The 25,056-nt window shown below is 37.1% G+C and overlaps 1 protein-coding gene across 1 annotated transcript in view; it reads right to left on the minus strand.

Annotated features, from left to right (window-relative positions):
• Cntn3 (contactin 3) overlaps positions 1-25,056 on the minus strand; it is a 296,912-nt gene that overhangs the window by 54,256 nt on the left and 217,600 nt on the right. Inside the window, exons 12-13 of the mRNA XM_028872712.2 lie at positions 21,036-21,163; positions 18,433-18,608 (exon numbers count right to left, since the gene is read on the minus strand). Coding sequence (XP_028728545.1) covers positions 18,433-18,608; positions 21,036-21,163 — 304 coding nt within the window. The remainder of the gene's footprint in view (positions 1-18,432; positions 18,609-21,035; positions 21,164-25,056) is intronic.

A 25,056-nucleotide genomic window follows, 5' to 3' on the forward strand; every position in this document is an offset into this window, starting at 1 on the left:
CAGAGAAAATACACTTTATCATCCCCTAGTTTCTACCTGCTTAGTATGGGTGCATACATCCATAGGCAGACATGTACATGTACACACACACACACACACACACACACACACAATTTAAATGGACTGGAAGAAAACAAAAGTGATTTTTCAAGAACTATGACATACAAATAAAAAGTGTCACATACATTGAACAGAAGTAGCAGAGAGAGAAGACAGGAGAAAGAAAAGCATTGAAACAGTAGTGACTCTAAATTCTCCCTCATGCATGTGGGATCACTCAGTGCAGGACTCAAGAAGGACACCTTCCAGGGTAAATACCAAAGACAAATTAAAACTCAACTGAAAACTCACCTAGGCATAGTATATTAATCCCCAGAGTACTGACAAAAATACTCTTGCAGGAAGCTAGGAAGTAGAGGGCTATGCTCCTTCCCCATAGAGAAGTGAGTAAGAATTACATCTGCTTCTTAGAAACTAGAACAGGGGAGCACTCACTGAGTATTCAAGGACCTAGGGAAAACCACCAATGTCACAAAAGTAAGAGCAGCAGCAGCAGCATCCACCCTTCTTAACAACTGACCCCAGCGAAAGCTTCTTGCAAATGGAAAAGGAAGTAAAATTCCTCAGGACATACTAAATGTAGTGAAAGCTAAACACTTTAAGAGAGAAGAGAAATATGTATGAAGCAGAAACCTAAATCTACATAAAAAGAAGAGCAGCAATGACGTGAGTGTAAAGGTAAAATGAAGTTGGTTTTCTTAGGACTGAGGAGATGGTTCAGGAGTTACAGAAGTTGACCTTATAAGAAAGAGGGCTGGGTTTCTAGAACCCACATAAGAATGTAGATTGGGGGAGGTAGAGGGAGCTCAGTGGTGAAGAACACTGAATGTACTATCAAGGACTGGGTTCAATCACCAGCATCCCCATGGCAGTTACCAACCATCTGCAGCCCCAGCTACAGAGGACCTGATGCTCTCCAAAGGCCACTACAGGCACCAGGCATACACATGGTACACAGACATATATGCAGACAAAACACACACATAAAATAAATAAATAAACACTATAAATGTAGGTTGGGCATAGTAGCCTCCTATAGTGGCAGCCTTGGGAAGTGGAGACAGGAGCTACAGAGCAAAACTAGCTAGCAAGATTAGTCTTATCAGAGCCCTAGATTTTTACTGAGAAACCTTACCTCAAAGAATAAGGTGGAAGAACAATTGAGGAAGGTTCTGGACCTTTTGATAACTACCTCTAGTAGGTACACACATGTGCATTCACGTACATGAACATACAAAAACACAAGCCCACATATCATATACATAGGAAATGAAAAAATGAAACGAAATTTGTTATTCATAATTGATTTAACAAATTATTATTTGTTTAAATTAATAGAAACTATGCATTAGATCATGAGTAAAATTATATGTGTGACTGTATATGTGCTGATGTATGCTTTTACATTCATGAGCAAGTCAACTGAAAGACAGTAAAACAAGGGGCTAAAGGGAGAAATACAGGGCTCTTTATGATAAGGTCCTTCATTCTACTATGAGGGTTTGTGTTACAAAGTATTCTAAAGTACTACTTTATTATCAACTCTACCTATAAAGTAGACTTGAAAGTAGACTTGAAGCACTACAAAACTGGTTTGGACTAGTTACAAATATATAGTACAGCTGTAGGAAAACCACTTAGAAATATGAAAAAAAAAGTATAAGTGACACAGGTTCTAGTCTTTGAGCTGTGACAACAGAATACTATGAGGTGAGAACGTCATAAGCAATAGAAATCTGGGTCCAGATAGTTGGCTAATTGGCTCAAGGTACTTGATATCTTGCCTAGAGACCTGATTTTGATTCCTGCAACCCACAAAGTGTAATCAAGTTATCTGAGACCTACACATGTGTTCTGCAAAATATATGCATATCTCCAGATGCGCATACACACTTCTAATAAAATAAGTAAATGGAGAATTTAAAATGAAAAAGGAAATTCATTTCTCAGGAAGCTGAAAAGTCCAAAGTTAAGGTTTCTGGCAAGGGCTAAATTTCTAGGTCAGAGATGGTACCCTTTTTTCCCTGCATCCTCACAATGTAGACATCAGGATGAAGAGTCTCTTGTAAGGGCTCTCTGTCTCTGCAACCTAAGCATCTCACAAGGCTAATTTCCTAATACCAACAACTTGGCAGTTAGTTTATTAAAGACATTTCAGTAAGTTTGCAAATATTCAGTTGGTAACAACAATCTTAGAATGTATGAAAATGGAATCATGGAAATGTTTCACAAAAGGAAGATCAAGTATGGAAGAGAAAATGGGAATGAAATAAAATAGAAATCAGTAATTACAACATGGATATTAATTCAGCTTTACCAGTGATCTCTTTGGATATTAATATTCTAAGAATATCAGCTAAAAGACAAAAAAATCATAGAATGGAAACAAAGGATGAGACCTAGCCATATATTGCCTATAAAATACTTACCTTAATTACATTTGTGAATACATACTTAAGCTCCAGAGATGCTAAGTGATAAACCCAATATTTGATCAAATGGGAAGTGGGAATACTATGTGGGGCCCACTGTGGTGGAGTGATCAGGAAATTAGCAGGTAAGCCTACAAGGAGTAGAAAAGCCAACTAAGTACTGAGGAGGTGTCAACTTCCCAAGCAGATATAATCACCTTTAATGTTTATGTATTTAAGAAAAGAATATTAAATGTATATAAAAATCTGATAGATCTGTCAGGCAAAAATAGGCAAATCAGTTATGATATTCGGAGGCACTAATATTCCTCTATCATAAATGCATAGCTAGCAAGTTGAAATTAAGAGAGGACATAGTTGAATTAAGCAGCAGCAGCCCAGTGGATTTTATGGCATCTATTCATCACTTAATCTAACAATAGCAGATAATGCATTCTTCTCACCTCAAGTATTAAAATTCACCACGACAGAAACCATTCTGGGCCGTAAAACATACTTTATAAATTTTAAAGTATAGGGGGCGGGCAAAGTGTCTCAGAAGGGAAAATTCCTTGTCATTCAAGTCTGGTGACCCAAGTTTGATCCTTAGAACTTATATAAAGTGGGAAGCAGAGATATGATCCCACAAATGTGGGAACAGGAGGGCTGAGTTAGGAGACACTGCCAGCTGCCACCTCCAGGAGAAGCAAGGTGTAAGGATACCAGTAAGCCGCCAGCCACATGGCAAGATATAGATTTATAGAAATGGGTTAATTTAAGACAGAAGAACTAGATAGGAAGAAGCCTGCCACGGTCTTACAGTTTATAAGTAATTTAAGCCTCTGTGTGTTTACTTGGGTCTAAGCAGCTGCAGGACTGGTGGGTGAGAGAGATTTGTCCTGACCAGGCAGCACCACGAAAACTTCAGCTACACACAAAGGTATCGTCTAATCTGCACATGTGCCCTATGGTATGTGGGCATCCACAAGTATACATACACATATATATACTCAAAGCTGGTAACTAAAAATAAGAAAAATTAAATGTATAGGAATCACATAACGTTTGCCCCTGGGACCAGAGCAGAATTCACCTAAAAATCAAAATCAGAGAGATGGAAAAATTTCCTCAAACTGTTAGTGATTAAATAATACATCTACATAATACAAGTAAGAAATACAAACAAATATTATGAAAATATTTTAAGTGAATGCAAATGAAAATACAAGATACCAAATTTGTGGGCTGGAGAGCCATGCTTAGGGGAAATTTATAGCAATGAGTGTGTTTATTTGAAAGCAAGGATATAAAAATCAATCATTTATGATTCTACTTTAGAGAATGAGAGACAGAAGAGCAAATTAAATCTAAAGCAAGTGGAATACAAGAAATAAATATCAGAGCAAAACCCAGTAAAATTGAAAATGGGAGATCAATATAAAAAATCAACAAAACCCAAAAGGCAGTTCTTTGAAAAGGTCCATACTATCAATATGCCTCCAGCCATGCTAACATGACAAAGGAAAACAGACATGCTCTGGTACTACCAGATAGAAAACAGGACATCACGAAGCATCCACAGACAGTTAAAGAATAATGAAGGAGAACTTTAAACAACTCTCTGCCCATAAATCCAATAGCCTAGGGGAAAAGGACCAATGCCTTGAAAGATACAACTTGTCAAATCTTATACAAGAGGAAAGAGACAATCAAAATAAGCCTATATCAAATAAAATTATTGAATCAGTAAATCTGAATCTCTCCACACAGAAAGAACAGAATGATGTAGGTTCAAAGGTGAATTCTGTATATCCCATCATAGCAAGAAATTACACCAATTCTCCACAATTTTTCTAGAAGATGAAGCAGAGGAAACACTTCCTAACTATGATGTTAGAATTACACAAGCTAGACAAAGGCACTACAAGAAAACTTTGCAGCCATACTTCACAAATACGCCAAAATCTTAAACAGATATTAGCAAGTTTCCAATAATGCATCTGTGTTTCAATGACTGAACTTCAATATGTTACTAAAAATCAAGCTAAACTAAAAAAAAAAGATAAAAAATAAATCAAATGGAAAGGAGGAAATAGAACCTTAGGTCACAGATGAGACGTTAATTTATATATTTTATACACACACACGCAAACATATATGTATATATGAAAGAATCAACAAAAATCTCACAGAACTAATAAATGATGTGGGACAGGAGGTTCTTTCTTTCTTATGGACCAGCAATGTACAAATGATATTTGAAATAACAAATCTTACTATCTCTGTCTGCACTCCAAACACTGGAATACTTAGGCTTAAATCTAACAACATACCCACAAGTACTATGGGGAATAACTGCAAAGTCTGATGAGAGGTTAAAGAACATAACAGATGGAAATAGCTTACATGTCACCTTCTTCCATCTGTGTTTTCATGTTGATCACATTGTCAGGCAAAAGCCTAAGACATTATTTTGTGAACACCAACAACATGTTTTTAAAGTTTACATTTGAAAGCAAAAGATTCTGAAAGTCAGTTCAAATCTTGAGGACAAGAACTGGATCACTGACATTATCCAACCTCAAAATTTATTCTAAAGCTACAGAAATCAAGAGAGGATGGTGGTAAGTGGTAAAAGAACAGACAAAAAGATCATCAGAGCATAATAGAGAGTACAGAAATAGCCAGAAAATATAGTCAAGCAATATTTGACAAAAGGCCCAAGTGAAGTACAATGGACCAAAGGTAGCCTTTTCATCATATGGGTACAACTGGATATTCACATGAAAAGAAATGAATTCAGACATAGGCCTTATGCTCTGCAGGAAAATCAATTCAAAATGGATCATAATTCTAAATAGAAAATATATAACTCACAGAAGATCACATAGGATAAAATCTAGATGACCCAGGGTATGGCAAAGGCTTTATGGGAACAGCAGCAGAAGCACTATTCATAAAACAAAAGGCTGATGGATATGATCAATGTGGATAGTCCTTATCTGAAACATATCAAGGGAATGCAAAGTCACACCACGGACTGTGGTGAACATCTGCCAGATTTAATGATGATGGACTTCTATGCAGAACACACAAAACTCCACAAAAAGTAAAGGAGCCACTCAATCAATAAATGAACATAGAACAAACATCTCATACAAGAAAATGTACAAGTTATAAGTAAGTATATCAAATAGATTCAACATTGATTGTTATTAGGAAATTTTGAATTAAAACAGATAAAAGACAGTACATGCTTATTCAGAATACTAAGACTATGTAGCATCAGTACAACTGGAGAAAAAGTAGCAAATTTTGGTCACTGATCTTGGTATAACCACTTGGAAGGCATTAAGAAATTTTCTTAAATATAAATACAGTCTTGTGATAAGATGCAGCCAATACACTTCTTGGTATTTAACCAGATAAATTGAAAATTTATGTCCACACAAACACCTGCTCATGGATGTTTATACCAACTTTATTCATAAATGCCCAAATAATGAAGTGATTAAGATAACCTCTTGTAGAGGAATGAATAACTGGCTGGTTATATATGGAGAGTGGCATATTATATTGATGATAAGAAGAAATGAAACATGAAACCATGAGAAAACATAAATTTACCTTAAATGGATACTAGTAACTGAGAAAACCTAATTTAAAAGGGGCTAGACACAACTGATAGCAAATGCATGGCATTCTTGATAAGACAAAACCTTGGAGAATGGAAAAGAGATATAGGTTATCAAAAGTTAGAGAGGAAAGAAGATGATTAGGCAAACCACAGACCTTTCCTTAGGGCATTAAACCCCTTCTGTACAATATGAAAATGGTATACACATATGTGGACGTCAGTTTTAATTGTTAACTTGAAACAATCTAGCATCACTTACAAAGAAAGTCTCAATGAAGACTGCCTAGATTAGGTTGGCCTGTGGGCAAGTCTGCAGGGATTATCTTCACATAATTGAGATGAGAACGCCCATCCATTCTGGGTGGCACTATTCCTTAGGTGGGGGTGAGGAGCAAGGGGCTAGTGAGCTGAATACACGCATGCACACACACATTGCTTTCTGTTCTAACTATAGATATAATGTGACCAGTTGTGTTGAGATCTTGATGCTGTGATTTCTCTAAAGGGATGAACTAGAACCTGGAATTTTGAGCTAAAATAAACCCTTTCTCCCCCTCACTGCTTTTGTCAATGTATTTTATCATAGCAACAGAAAATGAAACTATGATAACCGACCGCATCATTATACATTTGTCAGACTAGAGTATACAATGTTGAGTGAACTTAAGTATAGATTATAAACTTGGGGTGATAATAATGTACCAATTACATCCCATCAGCTATCACAACTATCCCAATAATTCTGGTGAGGGATGCTTGTAACACGAATTGCTAAATGGTCTTATTAATTAAAAACAAACAAACAAACAAACAAACAAACAAACAACAGAGCCAGCTATTGGGCTGAATGCTGAAAGGTCGGAGAAACATTATAAGCCACAGCCAACCTCACCTTGACAACTCTTCATCCAATCCTGTTTCCTCAGACTGAAAGCCTCTGAGTTCACACCCAAAAGTGTCTCTGCTGAACTGCTGCTAAAAAGCCTCTAGTTCCTAGTCCTCATGCCTTCTATACCTTTCTGTTTCCTGCCATCACTTTTTGGGATTAGAGGCATGTGTCTTTTCCAAGCAGGACATGAGATCTCAAGTGCTGGGATTAAAGGTGTGTGCCACCACGCCTGGCTCTGTTCCTAGTGTGGCCTTGAACTCAGAGAGATCGGATGGACCTCTGCCTCCTGAATGCTAGAATTAAAGGTATGTGCCACCATTTTCTGGCCTCTATGTCTATCTAGTGTCTGTTTTGTTCTCTGACCCTTGATAAGTTTCATTAGTGTACACAATATATTTGGGGACACAATATATCACCACAGATGCTGGTGAAGAGGATTGCATGTATTTATGTGGAGCATACAGAGACTCTACTTTCCCTTAATTTTGCTATAAATTTTCCCTAAATTTGCTATTAAATAAAGCTTATAAGTTACAAAATCCACCAGTCACAAAGTCCATATATTATATAATTTAATTTAAATGAAAAGCCTAGACTGTGTAAATATTCAGAGACAGATAATAGTCAGGAGTAATAGGAAGATTTTGAAAAGTATATCAGTTTGATTGTGGTTATTGACAACACTGAAGTTTATTTGTCAATGAAGTTGATAAGAAAATTCCAAACATGTAAAACAATAAATAGCACAGAATATTTTTGTCTTGATTTGGTAGAATCTATTTCACCATTGAATTTATTAGAGACATCCTTATTTTAGACATTGCTCTCCTACTATAGGATGTTCTCATAAACATATGTGATCCTTCTATGCTAACAAAACAAAACAAAACAACAAACAAACAAACGAACAAAGAAACCAAACAATATTGCAAACTACATGTAGCTCTTGCAGGGAACATTGGCTTCTATATCAAAGGTGACATTTAGTTTTGTATTTGGCAAGCCGCATATTCCTAGTGTTGAATTTTATAAAAAAGAGGATCAAAAAACTGTAAACATTAGCAAATAAATTATTATTGACTCCTCAAATTTTATAAAACTTAAAATACTTGTGTATTATTGCATCCAGATTTTAATAGGCTAGTATATCATACATAAAAATATGCAAAAATATCTCTGCCACAGTGAATATAATTTCCAATTTACTGAAGCTGAGAGTGTGTCCAATAGTAAAATTATCAGTATGCCCTAAGATCAATAACAAATATTCATATCAGTCAAGCCCTAAGAACTGTTAAGTGATGTGATTTTACTATGGGGAAATGCAATGAAATCCAGAGTGAAATGCCCCAGAAAATCCCTTTAAGTGTTTGATTTCTCTCAAAGTCTCTCTGCAAAGCATATAATTTCTAGCACCTCATAATTTTCATTTGTAACTCTCTAAATGTTGATCCTAAAATATTTTCTCTGGAGCCCACTCAACCCTAGAAGAGTTATGAAAAATCTTGGTAAAGAAATGTTTAGATGTGCTTGATTAAATGTAAATGAGAAGTCTTTTTATGAATGACATAAAATACAAAGTTGATGGAAAATTGATATACATGTGAGGTATTCCTTGTGAATCAGCAAAAAGTACATAAAGAAAAGTCAGAACAAGTAAGTGCATCTTGCAAGTCAATAAAACTAAGTTCCCACATTTTAATAGAAGAAAAGATAGAATGATAAGTCTTTGTAAGAAGGAGAAGGTGCCACCACAACCAGCAACCAGGCAGTGGGACTGAGTCCTGTACTCAGTGCATGAATTGGCTGTTTGAAACCTGGGGCTTATACAGGGACACTTGGCTCAGCCTGGAATGAGGGGACCGGACCTGCCTGGTCTGAATCTACCAGGTTGAACTCAATCTTCAGGGGAATCTTTGCCCTGGAGGAGATGGGAATGAGGGGTGGACTGGGGGTAAGGGGGGGGGCAGGAGGGGTGAGAACAAGGGAATACGTGGCTGATATGTAAAATTAAATTAAATTATAAAATATAAAAAATAAATAAAGAAAGAAATTTTTTTTTAAAAAAAGGACAAGGTGATGAAGCCAATACTAACAGACAGGATTTAGCCACAGGGACTGAGAGATAGAGGTGGGGGGAGAGACAGAAAAAAAAAAACTTGAGTGTGTGTGTGTGTGTGTGTGTGTGTGTGTGAAAGGTTTCAAAACAGAGAATATGCACACAAATCTGATGTACACAAACATGAATTTCATTTCTTCATATTCACAAACAAAACAAAATTCTTACCTAGTGGACATATACCTCAAACCGACTTTTTTTTTCAACTTAATAGTCATCATTCATTGACAGATTGAAAATAGTTCTTGACAATAAACAAGTCATCTGGAAGTGTATGTGTGTGTATGTATGTATGCATGTATATATGTGTAATATATGTACATGTATATATGTGTGTGTACATGTGTGTGTGTGTGTGTGTGTGTGTCTCAGTAGACAAAGCATTTGCCATGCAAGCATAGCATGGATTTCGGTTCTCCAGAAACAATGTAAATGTCAGATGCATAGACTGCTCCATATATAACTGAAACCTTTGGAAGACAGGGACAGGAGAATACCAGAGCAAGCTGGCCTGTAAGACTAGCTAGCTTTGGGTTTGACTGACAGACTCTGCCTCAATAAATAAGTGGCAGAATGATCAAGAAAAACTCCCAATATCACCTGCCAACTTTCTCTAACATGCACACATATGAGTGTGATCACCTATAACACTTGCATGCACACACATAGGAATAGGAACACACAAAAGCACACAGTGCACATTTGTACATATGCAAAGCACGAGCCTTCATAAAATAAATAGGGAATATTTACATTTTTGTTGCCATATACTTTACATAAAAACATAAATATCTATCCATTTATTGAAAAAAAGCCAATGAATTTACCATAGTCACATAGAGTAGTTTAAGTTAATTAAATGCCAATTTAGATAATTTCTACTGTTTTAGATCTAACTGGGTTTTACAGAGATGACTTGAGCATAGTATTCTTTTTTTAGCAACTGTTCTTTTCTCTCTTATACTGTCCTCCTCATGGTTAATGCTAATGTTTTTTTCTTCATTACATTAATTCTTTTCAGATATCACTTAGTGCCTTTGAGATTACATTAATTTCATAAGATTTCCATATTTTTCTATTTCCATATATTAGTTTTTATTATTTTTCTAAGATAAACTTTAGAGAGAGTTTAAAAACTGCAAAAGAACATGATATTGTCTACATAAGGTGATTTTTGCGAGCATATCACTTCAATTATTCACAGGATCAAATTGTCTATTTATATTTTTGACAAATTGATCCTCAGCATTTGAAAGAGTAAGACTGACTCAGAGCTTCTACACACTGATTTTGTTTTTCATTACTTCTTTGCTTGCTTTTGCCATTGTATATTTTAGTTGTATGTTTTTTGGGGCACTATGGTTTCTTATATAACTTCAACATGCAAAGGCACATTTCCAAAGAGAAGCTTTTTTTTTTTTTTTATTTGAGACTCCAATTGTAAAGGTGAATAACCAAACTGCACATGGCTTATCTCCCTCAAATTTTGCTTTCCCTGCCCCTTGTTCATACCGGACATTCCTATACTGTCACCTGCATCCTGCAACAGACCGCATGTGGTTGGTGTGTTTCCACTGTGTTGGCTAAAAGCATTATTGTGATCATAGCGTTTCATCTCACTGGCCCAGGAAGGAAGATGAGGTCATTGCTGGTATCAGGAGCAGCTAAGTTCATCATTCTCTTCTGTGTGCTGATCTAACTTACTCTCTGTGGAATGCTGTTGAAACAACTGCTCACTTTATTTATGTACGTGTACACGCAGAACATGGCCACATCATCACTGTGTGTAAGAAGATCCCACTGTGTTCTGGGACACTTGAGCTCTCTGGTCCTAGAGGGCTTCACTGTGGCTTTCCTGGTCAGAAAATTACCTGACACCATCAATGAAGCCAAGGTCCTGGCTTTCAGCATACTGGTATTCTTCAGTGTCTAGGTGCCATCCCTCCCTGTCTATTACAGCACCAAGTGGAAGGTGATGGTGGCTGTGGAGGTCTTTTACATCTTGACCCTGGGTACAGTTCTGTTGACATATATCTTTTCCCAGAGATGTCACATTATTTTTCTAAAACCCAATAAAATCACTATTCAGGGATAGCCGTGTAGCAGAGCATAATGGCAAAATAAATTTGACTCAATGTCTTAAAAAAAAATAACAGAAAAAAAAAAAAAAAAAAAAAGCCGGGCGGTGGTGGCGCACGCCTTTAATCCCAGCACTCGGGAGGCAGAGGCAGGCGGATCTCTGTGAGTTCGAGGCCAGCCTGGGCTACCAAGTGAGTTCCAGGAAAGGCGCAAAGCTACACAGAGAAACCCTGTCTCGGAAAAAAAAAAAAAATAACAGAATATGTAAAATTGGAATTTAATAATGTTGGGGGTATAGGGAATGATAAGCATACATGAAGCTCTTAAATATATTCAGGGATAAAGCATGTTTCTGAACTCATTATTTTCTAAAAAAAAAAATGTAAGTAATTATTGAAGTTATGACGCTGCCCGAGATAAAACTGTACCACTGTAATAGGCAAACATTGCGATATTCTATACTATCTCTTTCCTCAAGTAAAGGAGTCTTATTTGTTCTCAGCTGCTGCTTTTGCAGCAGTCTGCAGGTTTTTAGTGTCCCTCCCTCTGGTTTTTCCTATCAGGTGGTCATCTGTCAGTTTAGTTAGCATAAGCCTGCTGGATTGCTTGGTTTTATGGTCAACATCCTCAAATTTGAATCACATGAGCAGGGAGCCTCAGCTGAAGAATTGTCAGGGTTCCCTTCACTGATGTGGATAGACACATCCCAACATCTTCAGGTAGCAGCTCAGCTAAAGACAGACTGGCAGAAGGTACGTTTCTCCTCTCTTGCACACTTGGCTTTCCCTCTGTTTCCAAGTTCATCTCCCCTGTTCAGGCCATGGCTGATTATCTCTCTGACATCAGAACCCGTGTTTCCAGAGTCCACCGCTGACTCAGTACCAAAGGATCTCAGTGAGCCTTCAAGGATTTCATTAGGAGTTTGTGACCCAGCTCCATCACATGAACAAATATTGGACTCTTGGTCTCTCTGGCATGACAAAGCCTCTTTGGGAATATACCAACTGCTAAGACACACAGTCTCAAGTTCCGGGCATCTGCTTGGTACTCAGCCATTCAGATGAAAACAACTGTTGTTACTATTTTAATATATGTTGACTTAATAATTTCTGTTATTTGTATTAGCTTTCCTCTCTCTCACCCATGTTTTAGTTAATTCAAAATAACATTGTAAAATTACATTGTAAAAAATTGCTATGAATTATTCCCTATTTGACATTATCCTTTTGTTATTTTCCCTTTTTTGTCATTTTTACTAAATATTTGTACATGTTCCTTGATATTATTTTATTTTTAAAAATATATATATTTTACTGGTACTTTGATAATTTCATAGGCCAAGTTTTTGTCATTTTTAGTCCCTCCCCCTAACTCCTTCCAGATCTACCACCCCATTTCCTAGTCACCCATCTCTGTCTCTCTCTTTACCACTCTCTCTTTCTCTCTCTCCCTCTTCCACCCGTAAAGTCTAACTTGTGCTGCCCATATATTCTTGGGTAGACAGCCACACAGTGAAGCATGCTCAACTTGATGAGAAGATCCATTCTTAGAGAAAACTGACTTTCCCCCTCCCAGCAGCTCTCACTTGCCAACAGCTCCTTGATGAGGAATCAGTTGTCAGGCTCTCCTTACTGGGATTTGGTTTGGCTTGAGGCAGCACAGGTCTTGTGCATGCCATCACAACCTCTGTGAGTTCATAAGTCAGTCTGTCCTGCTGTGCCTAGAAGACATCCTTTTTTTTATAGTCATTCACTGCCTCTGGCCTTATAACTTTTCTGACCCCTCTTCTACAATGATCTCTGAGTTTTGGGTCTGATAAAAATGACCTTCACAACTTTAGAGTTATGGCTATTTTATTGGGACACGGCTGTTTTAAGGGTTTTAATACAATGCACTGCACATTGCTTGGATTGGCTTTCTTATCTTCTTGTGAATTTGAATTTATCCCACAAGGTTTTACTTATACCAGAAGATGGAATTGACTGTTCATCTTGGAAAGCGATTTACTTAAGAGATAGAAGTTGAATTACCAGTGGCATTCTAAGCAGGTGGTGGACCTCTTCTTAAGTGGATAGATAAAGGCTGAGTTATAGAAATAACTGAACATCAAGATGCAGATGCCTTACTTTCACACAGTGTTTGGGAAGTCCTAAGTTTCTAACCCCAAGGACATTATGGTTAGTACTATGCCTCATGGAGTATGAACATGGAAATTAGAACCATTTCTCTGGTGGATTTCTACTCATTTCTAGGTGCATTCTCTTTTATTTTTATTTTTTATTTTTTTGTTTTTGTTTTTTTTCCTTTTATTTTAATTTACAATATTATTCAGTTCTACATATCAGCCATGGATTCCCTTGTTCTCCCCCCTCCTGCCCCCCTCCCCTTCTCCCCAGCCCACCCCCCATTCCCACCTCCTCCAGGGCAAAGCCTCCCCTCCCCCAGGACAAAGACCAACCTGGTAGACTCAGTCCAGGCAGGTCCAGTCCCCTCCTCCCAGACTGAGCCAAGCGTCCCTGAATAAGCCCCAGGTTTCAAACAGCCAACTCATGCAATGAGCACAGGACCCGGTACCACTGCCTAGATGCCTCCCAAACAGATCAAGCCAATCAACTGTCTCACCTATTCAGAGGGCCTGCTCCAGTTGGGGGCCCCTCAGCCTTTGGTTCATAGTTCATGTATTTCCATTTGTTTGGCTATTTGTCCCTGTGCTTTATCCAACCTTGGTTTCAACAATTCTTGCTCATATAAACCCTCCTCTTTCTCGCTAATTAGACTCCTGGAGCTCCACCCGGGGCCTAGCCGTGGATGTCTGCATCCAGATTCCTCAGTCCTTGGGTGGGGTTTCTGGCATGTGGGTGCATTCTCTTAATGATTCTTTCAAGTAAACTAAAACTTTGAAATAGGATCACACATAAAACTTATGAGAGTTTAAATGCTATTTAAACACATATGTTTTAAACACTGGAACGTCATATTGAATAATCTGTGGAATAAATGTGTTTACCTTGGTATTGAAGAGCCACATATTTTTTACATATCTAGTTTTACACTGAAAATAACCACTGTTTTCATATCCAAGCAATTCAATGAAGTTAATTAAGGCCGAGCAACCATGTGATATTACCACACAGAAAAGACCAAGATGGAACACAAACTTATCTACTACTGAGAGCAGGAGAATCGATCAAGCGTTAAGCTCACAGGTAGCGGCTGCAAGCACAGTGAGATTGTGGCCTGTGGGGAATAAGTCACAGTGAAGTGAGCCAGTTAAATGAATGGCAGATTGGCTGTCATTGCTCTCCTTCCTGCTTCCAGGGACTTTTATCCACATACATTCAAATTCATCACAGAGCCAGTTCCACAAAAATGTTCGTGAAGCTGTTCTGTTTGGTTCTAGACATCCTTCATTTCTAAAGCACCTGGGCCACATAAGGGTTTATTGATACACACACACACACACACACACACACACACACACACACACACACTATATATATATATATATATATATATATATATATATATATATGAGCATCTTACAGTGAATGTAGAGTGAATAACTACTGTGTCTAGTTTTAAAAGGTTCTATTTGTAGAATGTCCTGATATAATGTCTTAACTCCAAAATTTCAGGTTTTAAGGAAACCAAAAATATCATTGATTGTTCCTAAAAGGTAGGCCCTATGGATTTTTCAGATACCTGCCCACAATATTCTCTTGCTCTTCTTGGCCTTTGGGCTGTCTGTTCTGCTCAGAGGAAGCTGACATCTATTTAAATGTAAGGCAAGAAATACATGGGTATTACTGGGATAAAAAGTCATTCACTTTTTCTGAGTGCATGCATAGGGTGAAATCTGAAGTTAAAAATGAGATTGATAGAATGTTATCTCACATCATATTGTTAGGCTGTGTCTCTTCTAACTCTCCATACATGAAGCATAAGTGACCATGTATGGGCATATACATTATTTGTATGTATACAAAATATAGGAAGCTATCTTGCTACAGCTAGAAAAAGAGAGAACAACTGTTATGGAGAAACCAATGCCTTCAAGACCTCATGGAAGTGGGGGAACACAACAAATACTAAAATCTGATGTGAAGATATCTGAACAAAGGAAGAGGAAACTAAGTGACCCACTTACTCATGAGTGTCACGAAATAAATGGAAATACCCCAGGCCTCCTGTGTAACAGAACACAAATCCATTCATATCTCATATTGCTTGTAAAGATTTATTTGCTTGGTGCACTGGACTTAAGCTCTTACTGATCATTGGATGATGCAACTTCTGTTTGTGTTATTGGCACAGATTGAAGCATATATTTGGATACATTCTCTTCTTTTGCTACAATTTTGCTTCTGATATTTGGCTTAATAATTTCTTCTGAATGCATTATTCTGACATTGCAGAAAGCTGTGACCGGTATTCTATAATGCTTTGATTTAGTATTCTAATCTATATATAGTAACAGTGGCAGAGCCTGCTGACATATGAACATTATCTGGGCTTTTTTTTTTTTTTTTGATAAATATCAAGTTCCCAATACCTAATGTAGTCCCAAAAGCAAACAGCTGAATTATTTGGTTGAAAGACATGAGTCAATTTTCCTGTAACTTAAACTATCCCATCCACTGGCAACATGACTCCTAGGTGGTGAACCTTCCTTAGGCAGCTCTTCCACTCACCTCTTTTTTGCTCACATTTTGCTGTTTTTTTAAAACAGTGTATCTATGAATATATGAGAGAGAGAGAGAGGTGGGGGAGGGAGGGAGGCAGACAGTCTAGGTATTATTGTGTATGCTGCACTGAATACAAAATCAGAGGACAAGGGTTGCTATGTAATTTCCTTCCCATGCAACAGAAAACTGATTTACTTAATTGTTTGTGCTTAAGGGCAATGCCATTTTGTATGGCTTACTGTTTTATACTGATGTGAGGATATTAAGTTTCTAATAGTACAAGTCAATAAAAAAATCATAGGCCATGAACTTCCATGTTGTAGAAGGAACAAAAGTGGCAAGTGATTGCATTAATTTATAAAATTTCACGTTTGAGACACTTAACTCTTCCCAGAGATGACTTTATGTCCTCTGCACAAACCATTCGTGCTGTGCCAATCAGGAGAGTTAAATTACATTATCAACTCAAATGTTCTTAACTCTGAGTTCATCTTACACAAGTAACAGCTATCCAGTTGAGCCTTTAAGCATTTCTGCACATTACCATCAAACTGCTTTGGATTTGGAATGTCTCAATGCATATTTATTTAGCCTTAACTAACACAGAGTCTCTTGTATTGGATAAAATATTGCAACAGAATAAGATCCAGATGATAAATCACAAACAATTTTATGACATAGCAGAATTAACTAGTGTTTCAAATTGAATCCGTCATTTAAGAATTTAAACCAGGAGAACTTGCTTAGAGAATTCTTTTCTAAACTGGATAATGGGTCATTATGAAAGTAACTAGAGGTATTTGTTCTTCTCAAGACTCTTCACAACCTTAGGCATTATATCAAGGGACTCAGAATGCAGGAGAGTGCTAATTTGAGAATGTCAGCACATGTTTTTCCTGTTACTGTGGAAGACATGGGTGATCATTTTCAATTGGGCATTTGAAGGAATGAGAAAAGGAATGCTGAGTGCTTTAGCAATTGAAAATATCCTCAAAGCCTTGAAACAGGGAGAACAATTAGAAAACTAGTCCTTCTCCAACTAAATAAAGCCAGATGATGGAAAACAGAAATGGTACTCAATCTAGTCTTACTTGTGCCTTGTTATCTAACATTACATTTAATTATTTTTCTTCTATATGCTTTAGCTTCTTAGGGTTGCTATAATAACAACAAAAATATCAACAGTGGCTTAAAGAGACATATGTCCTCTTCCAATTCTGTGGGCCACAAGTCTTCAATCAAGATTGCACACAGGGCCATGTTCCCTTCAGAATCCTTAGGGGTTGATGTCTTCTGACCTCTTCCAGCTCCTCTGGTCCCAGGTATCCAATGCTTTGTAGGGACATCACTGTTTCCACTATCACATGACATTTACTCCTTCTTGTCTGTCTTTCCATGGTGTTCTGGTCTTTGTGTATCCCTATCCAAACTGCACTGTTTTTGTAAGATCATCAATTGTATTAAATGAAGCCCCATTTCACTCCAAGGTGACCTCATCTTAATTTAATGAATATTTTTGCAACAGTCCTACTTCCAGACAAGGTTATGTTCTAAAGTACTGGGCTCTAAGATTTATACAGACCTTTTAGGGAGACAGAGTTTAGTCACAAGAAGAATCATCTGAAGTAGCATAGAAGCCTGAAACATAATACGGCTTTGTACCCATATGTATGTATTAAACAAGAAACTTTTGTCAAAGAAATATCATTGAGTTGGCCATTGTGTGGTTGTCTACTTTAGTGATGCCTAAACAGTAAGTTTATAAATATAAGGCTCAGATTTGACATCTTTCCAAATAGAATGACCCTCTTCAGGGTCAATGGGCCCCAGAAATCATCAACAAGCCTGGCATTGCTTAACTGAGCAATTGGATATTCATCCAATTATGAGTCTTTGGTTAGCCTTTCAATTCAGTATGAACCCACTTCTAAGTCATGCTTCAATTATTAACTTTTCCTTGAAATTCATACTTTTTCTACCTTGGACCTATCACAAATGAGACAGAAAGGAAGAGGACATCTGAGAGTATTTGCATTGTAGAGACAAATAGATGAGCTCAGGCCTTGAAGCTCCTCTACCCATTCTCTCCATGACTCAGAGAATATTACACTTTTCAAATCGTGATTTTGTATACCCGTGCACTGAAGAGCCTTATAACTAATGTCCAATGAATCTGCAAAGATTGCTTTTGGTTTTGCATTTACTATGGCATCTAGATGAACTACTTAGTAACACAAAGCTACCTCCCATTGCATCACAAATTGGCTATTTGAAAATAAAATACTCGCAATACATACCAACCACAAAAATGTTATGAGGAATAATATTAAATATAAATAGAGAATGAACTAATTCTAACTGTAGTAATAGGTTGAAGGAAATGTTTCTAGTGGTTAACAAAAATGAAATTAGACCAGACAAGAAGCCAGTAGCCAAATTCACCAACTTGACAAGCATTTCTATGTGTTGTCTGAGTACTGGATATTTTTTAAGAGAAAATTTATCATAGTCCCATATAATAAAAAGAATATCAGAAAAGTAGTATAACTTACCCCACCGACTTTCTCAAAATGGGATCCATCTTTCTTAAAGTCTGTAAGGGCTCCATTGAAATACCAGGCAAACATAATGTTTAACAGGGGGTCGTGCTGCACCTGGCAGGGTAAAATGACGCTCTCACCAACAGCAACATCCATGTTAGAAGGAGCCAAAATTATTCTCGTTGGTTCTATTGATTGGACAAATTATGAATAAACAAAATTTTAATGGTGATGAAAGCAATTTTTATAGGCAGATTGTTCATCTGGGTTAGAATGTTTATGTTTGTATATACATGAGTATATATACACCTATGTGATTAAAAGTCTTCATGATTAAAGTGGCATCTTCATGTAAAATTATACTATATTTTACTGGCCTCACAAGGTTTTCTTAGGAGAATTAAGATATATGAGTGTGTAGAAGATATATGTTCAGAGCAGAAACTCATCTGAAAACAACTTACTCTAATGACAAAATCCATTCACCTTAGTTTCCTAGCTTTGTGAAATACAAGGATAGAAATAGGAATCTCCCTGTTTTCACAAATCTTCAATGAGTAGCATATGTATTCAAACCAAAATGCAAATAAGCTCAAATTGTCCTTGTTTACCGATTTTGAAGACAAATCGTGAGAGGAACACCATGCCGAAACACTGGCTTATGGCTGATTTTCTTCAATGCTAAGATACCTTCCATTGATAATGAATTCAACTTCTCTCAGCCCTACCTTCCCACTGTTTCTTTTAGCATTTTACTCTGGGACAACAAAACTCTTCAAATAACTGTTTGTATATAGAGAGTAAACTAACTTAGGGTGTTACCTCTTCAACCCAGTCTAGTCTAGCTTTTGGTCCCTCATTTGACCTAAACCATCAGGGTTCCCAGGAAACACGGTGCCTTAATATCCAGTGGTAAAATTTCGGTCTCTTACACCTTGACTTCTCATCTTTCTCCCCTCTGCTTCTCTTGGTCTCTTTCATAGCATATTCTCTTAGTCTCTTCATACTGTGTCAGTTAGTCAGCTTTTCTCCCATTTCCTCTTAGGAGGACTCCTTGTTTCTTGAATTTCTTTACATAAAATGTGTTAAGCCCTGTCATTTTTAAAAATTGTAAATTATTAACATATTAATTGTACAAATCACTGGGATCCATCTCTTGGCTTCAGGTATCCATCTTAATATAAACAACTGCTGGGTCAGAATCTCCTCTTCAATCTCTCTCAAGCCTAAACTGTTAGACTCAATGACCTACTCTGCCTACAGTTCCTTCCTTCCTTTCTCCTTCTCCCTTTCGCCTTTCTTTTCCTCACTTTCTTTCTCTTCCTCTTCCAGTGCTGGCAGTCAGTCCCAGAACCTCATGTGTGCTAAGCACTGTCACTGAGCTTTGCCTTTAGTCTTCGCCATGAAGTCATTCTGGACTCCGTTCTCTTCATGAACCTTCCACCTTGGATAGCACTTCCTGCTGAGCCTATGCCCAACACACAGAGCAACTGGTCCAGCTCCTAGACTCCTGCAGAACCATCCCTTTGATTGTTATTGGTTATTGTCACCTCCTGCTGCTGTCATGGTAATGTCTTCTAATCTCTTACAACCTCTTACCTTGATCCTTTCAGTATCTTCACAAGAGAGCAGTTGTTTGAAAAACACACTTCTGTGATACCACTTCTCTGAAGGAAACATTACATTGGCTTCTCTTTTCAAATCAGACTGAAAACAGAAGTCTTAAGAAGTCTAAAACATGTCTACATAACTGCTCCTAAGAAATATGTTAACACTTCCATTTCCCTGAAATCTGTGCCCAATGTCTCATCTGGCCAACTGGAGGTATCCTGTTTGCCTCCAAATTACACAATTTTCCCTCAGTTATCTTTACTTTCTTAATTTTTCTGCATTTTTCTTCTTTTTAATAGTCTTCATTTTTTTCTTACTACTCTATGCTCCTTCCTGTGTTAGGATGTAAAGTTCCCAGCACTGTATCTTTGCTGATATTCCCATTGACATACCCCAAGCACTCATCTTATAAAATGCTCAACTTTTTCTTGAAAGGCTAAAAGAACAAAATATATCCCCAACTTTAAGCAAATCTTATTAACATCAAAGGTTATTTCATGAACTTGAACTTCTCTAGAAAAGACCAGTTATAATGATCAGGAGTACTCAACAGAACAAAGCAACGATAATCATAATATTACACTTGTATCTCTTATGGCCCAGGTTGCCAGCAGAGTTGCTACAGTGTTCGTCTATGTGTCCTGTGCTGTGACAAATAAAAGTCTAGGTATCATACCTGTTCACTTGAACAAACATGGGTTCTGATTTCACAGTGCATTATGCAGTGTAAGAAACATACGATGATCAATGTCTTGATTTTTAAATAAATATTGGTTGAGAACTCTGACATTAACACAATGTAGTCTGATCAAATCCATTCACATTCCCTCTCTTCAAACTCTTCCTACACCCACCTCTCGACCCATTTTCTCCTTCAACTTAATGCACATCCTTTAAACCCACTGAGTCTACCTAGTATTGCCAGTACATGCATATGTTTATATTTTCCTCTGGTGAAATACAGTTTACCCTTGAAAAAAGCAGTCTCTAAGAAAAGCACTCACCTGTCACAACCAGGTGTGTTGTGCCATTTGCTTTCCCAAACTGGTTTTCTGCTGTGCAGGTGTAGGTTCCAGCATCAGCCTTAGTCACATTCAGAATTTTGAGTCCTCCATCATTTAACAAGGAAATCCTAAAGTAAACAGAAATCAGAACACCAAATGTGCAATCGTCACTCTTTGCATATAAGTGGTGTGTTTATTTTATAATTCAATGTTTAAAGTAGTAATTTAGGGTATAGTCCACCAGTTCCTAGTTTTTGTGAATTGAGAAAATAAAAAGAGATTCACACACACACACACACACACACACACACACACGCACGCACACATACATATACACACACGCACACATACACACATGTACACACTCAGAGTCAAACAAGAAAAGATATTCTACCAGTTTGAACTTCACTTGATGTTTTTATTCCTCTTTGGTTTAATGCATTACTATTTCACATATAATTATAGGAATGTATTTGTTGAATAAGTATGATATGTTTTTCAAAATATACATTGTGGTCAGTTACTAATAGGTTAACCTTATAAATCTAGAGAAAATAAAAGGTAGACATGATATCCCTTTTCCATTAAATTTAAATTTCCCATAAATTTAAACCGTTTGTCTTTTGTTATGAACTAGAATAGACACATTTAAAAATTAGTGTGTGTGTGTGTGTGTGTGTGTGTGTGTGTGTGTGTGTGTGGTCATCTGTGAGCTACTGAAAGGAATTTCAGTAACACCAGGGGTTGTTATAACTCATGGATTCTGTGCTCCAACTTGTAATCTTAAAGATGTAGCATATAACTGTCTCGTTAAAGAAACTGAAATGAATGTCTTACATGTAATGTGCTGGGATTACAGTGTGAACAATACAATAACTTGGTGCTCCTTTAGGAATATTAATCTTGAGAGACAAAAACAATAAAAGACTAAGAAAATGTGAAAAGTATATGGTTCAGGGAAACACTTTGAAGAAGAAAGAGAGGGTGATATGAAGGGGGAAAATTGCTTTAGGTAGCATTTCTAAGAGAGCAAGCTCATTTGCACTGGGGAGGAGGAATGAGACAGCATAACACCTCATTTGTCTGATCTCTATATCTTTAATGTACAACATGTCTACTCATAATTACAATCCCTCTTTCTAAATGTCTAAAACCATTACCACACCTTGCATTTCACACTTAAATGCTTTTTATCTTTCATGGTTCATATATTTAAGCATGTGTGTTGAGTCTGTAGAAACAAAAAATAAACTTTTTCAAAGGTTTGCAGCCCAGTGTCAGCATGGTACCATATTCAAATCTCTCAATAAATGTTATAACTTCAGACCTATTCAGCAGAGCATGCAGGAGAGATGGTGAGGACATTAGACTAAAGTGGAAATTCTTAACCCAATCTTTAAATACTATTATACACACTATATGCACACATTATATATACATACATAATGTCATTATGTACACAAGGATAAATAATGTCACTTATTGGTATTTATTGGGTATTGGTTGTAGGACACCCCTGGAGGATATCAAGTCTCTTATAAACAAAGGTATACATTTATATTCAATTTATTTTTAGACTTCTTAAAGTTAAGACAACATAAGTACAATAGGAATAACTGTATTCACTGCCTAGGGAATAAAGAGAAAATAAAGTTTGCACATATTCAGTACAGCCTTGGTCAGAGAAGCTTCTTACTGTGATTGTCAATGCATAGAGACTCATTACTTTTCAAACTGCTGAGAAGAAGCAACTGTGAGTGCACAGCTGTAGATAGAACATCTGTTTTCAAAGCCACACCACGCCTCCCAGGTCCTAGGCTCAAGGAACATGGAAAAAGAAGAGAAATGAAGAATCTTAGGGCCACAGGATTGGGAAGAATGATGGCAAATGTTGTCCTCTAGACATGGCATGGCTGTTGCACACATGAACTCAGCAGCTGTGCTTTCCTACACAATATTTAGTTAAATGTTCTAGTTGGAGGAGGGAAGGACTCCTAAGGGCCTAACCCTATCTAAGGAGTTACTGGAAGTTGATGGTTGCTAGAAGAGGGAAACTCACCACTCTTCAGGAGTGTGGCCAATGCTGGGTTCTCTAGACCCCAGTGGATGATCACATGGTCATGTGCATACGGGAGACACTAACTGGTTATGGTACATTAAAAATAAAGGAGCAGAGAACTGGAAAGGTTGTTCAGTGGTTAATGACACTTGGTGCTCTTTCAAGGACATAGATTTGGTTAGCAGCATCCACACAGTTGTAGCTCACAACAATCCCTAAATTCAGTTTTCTTTAGATATCCTCTTCTTACCTCCAAGAGTACCAGGTATGTACATGGTACATATAAATATGTTCAGACAATACATTCACATGCAAAACATAAAACGAATTAAAAATTAAAAAAAATAGTTATAAATAGGATCACATTAAATTGATGAAAAAGATGTGATGGGAGTCCTAGGGGAATTTGGAGGAGGGGGATGAAGGGGAATGAGGAGGATGAGGGAGTGAGGGGTGTATTTGATCAAAGTACATTGTATACACATGCATGGAATTTATACACAGTAAATTGAAAAAAAGCCGCTGAAGTTTCTTTTTCAAAAATTATTATTATTTTACTTTATGTGTATGGGTGTTTTGATTGCATGTATGTCTGTGAATAACATGCATGCCTAGTGCCCTTAGAAGACAGAAAAGGTTATCAGAAACTCAGGAACTGGAGTGGTGGTTGGTTGTGAGCTGACACATTAGTTCTAGGAATTGAACCTGAATATTCTGTAAAAGCAGCCAGTGCTCTTAACTGCTGAGCCATCTTTACAGCCATATCAGTTTCTTTTAACATACTGATCTGGAGGTGACAGATCCCATGGATGCAAAGTTTGTTTATCTGGAGTACCAATAGTGTTTGTTACACACATACAAATATACATATATTCACACATGTATCCACATACAAACACATATATGTATGAGATTGTTTTGTATTTTTGCTCTCTCTCTCTTTATATATATATATATATATATATATATATATATATATGTATATATATACATATATATATATATAAATATAAATGCACAACAGAAGATAAATATGTTGCATTGAAAAAGGGCCCCCAAAGGAAGTGGTTCTATTGGAAGGCATGGCTTTGTTGGAGTACGTATGGCCTTGTTGGAGGAAGTGTGTCACTGTGGAGGCAGACTTTGAGGCCTCATATATGCTCGAGATACTGTTCATTGTCTTAGTTCACTTCCTGTTGCCTGGGCAAGATGAAGAACTCTCAGCTAACTCTCCAGCACCATGTCTGCATGCATGCCACTATGTCTCACCATGAATAATGGACTGAACCCCTGAACTGTAAGCTATCCAGTTAAATGTTTTCCTTTATAACAGTTGCTGTGGTCATAGTATCTTTTCACAGCAATTGAAACCCTAATAAGACAATAGGATAAGAATTTAGAAATGACTTAGCTGGGTTAAGAAAAGAACTATACTATTAGGGCAGAAATCAACAGAAATGGAGAAAACGGGGATGGAGAAATGAAGGGACTGAGAACTGGAAAAAAAGAGAGTAAAAATTCCTGCAGAGAAAAGACTCAGAAGAGGGAAGAAAACTCAGCCAAGGGCACTATCCCCAATTACTCTCATTGCTAATCCTTTCAGTAAAAAAAAATGGGGTAGAGCATTGCTCCAACTGATTTTAATTATTGTTGCTACTAAAAAAAGGAAGTGAAGGTTTGCTGGCTATTTCTAACACATAAAGGCAAGACACTGGTCAAAGGTATCCAAAGCTCATGATGGCATGTAGATGAGGTCAAATACAGATGCTCTGAGTTCTAGGATGGAGCTAGAAGGAGAGGCTCAAGGTAACTGGAACCTACCTCTTTGGAAATTAGTCTTAAAACAGAGCAAAAATCTCTCATCAATTTGATAAACTGAGCTAAAGTTTAGAGGTTCTGGTTTTGGTACCAAGATTAAGAGATAATTCATTTTAATTATTGTCCCATCCTATGAATTTGCAC

This window comes from Peromyscus leucopus, chromosome 3, assembly GCF_004664715.2.
Source record: "Peromyscus leucopus breed LL Stock chromosome 3, UCI_PerLeu_2.1, whole genome shotgun sequence".
Classification (NCBI taxonomy): Eukaryota; Metazoa; Chordata; class Mammalia; order Rodentia; family Cricetidae; genus Peromyscus; species Peromyscus leucopus.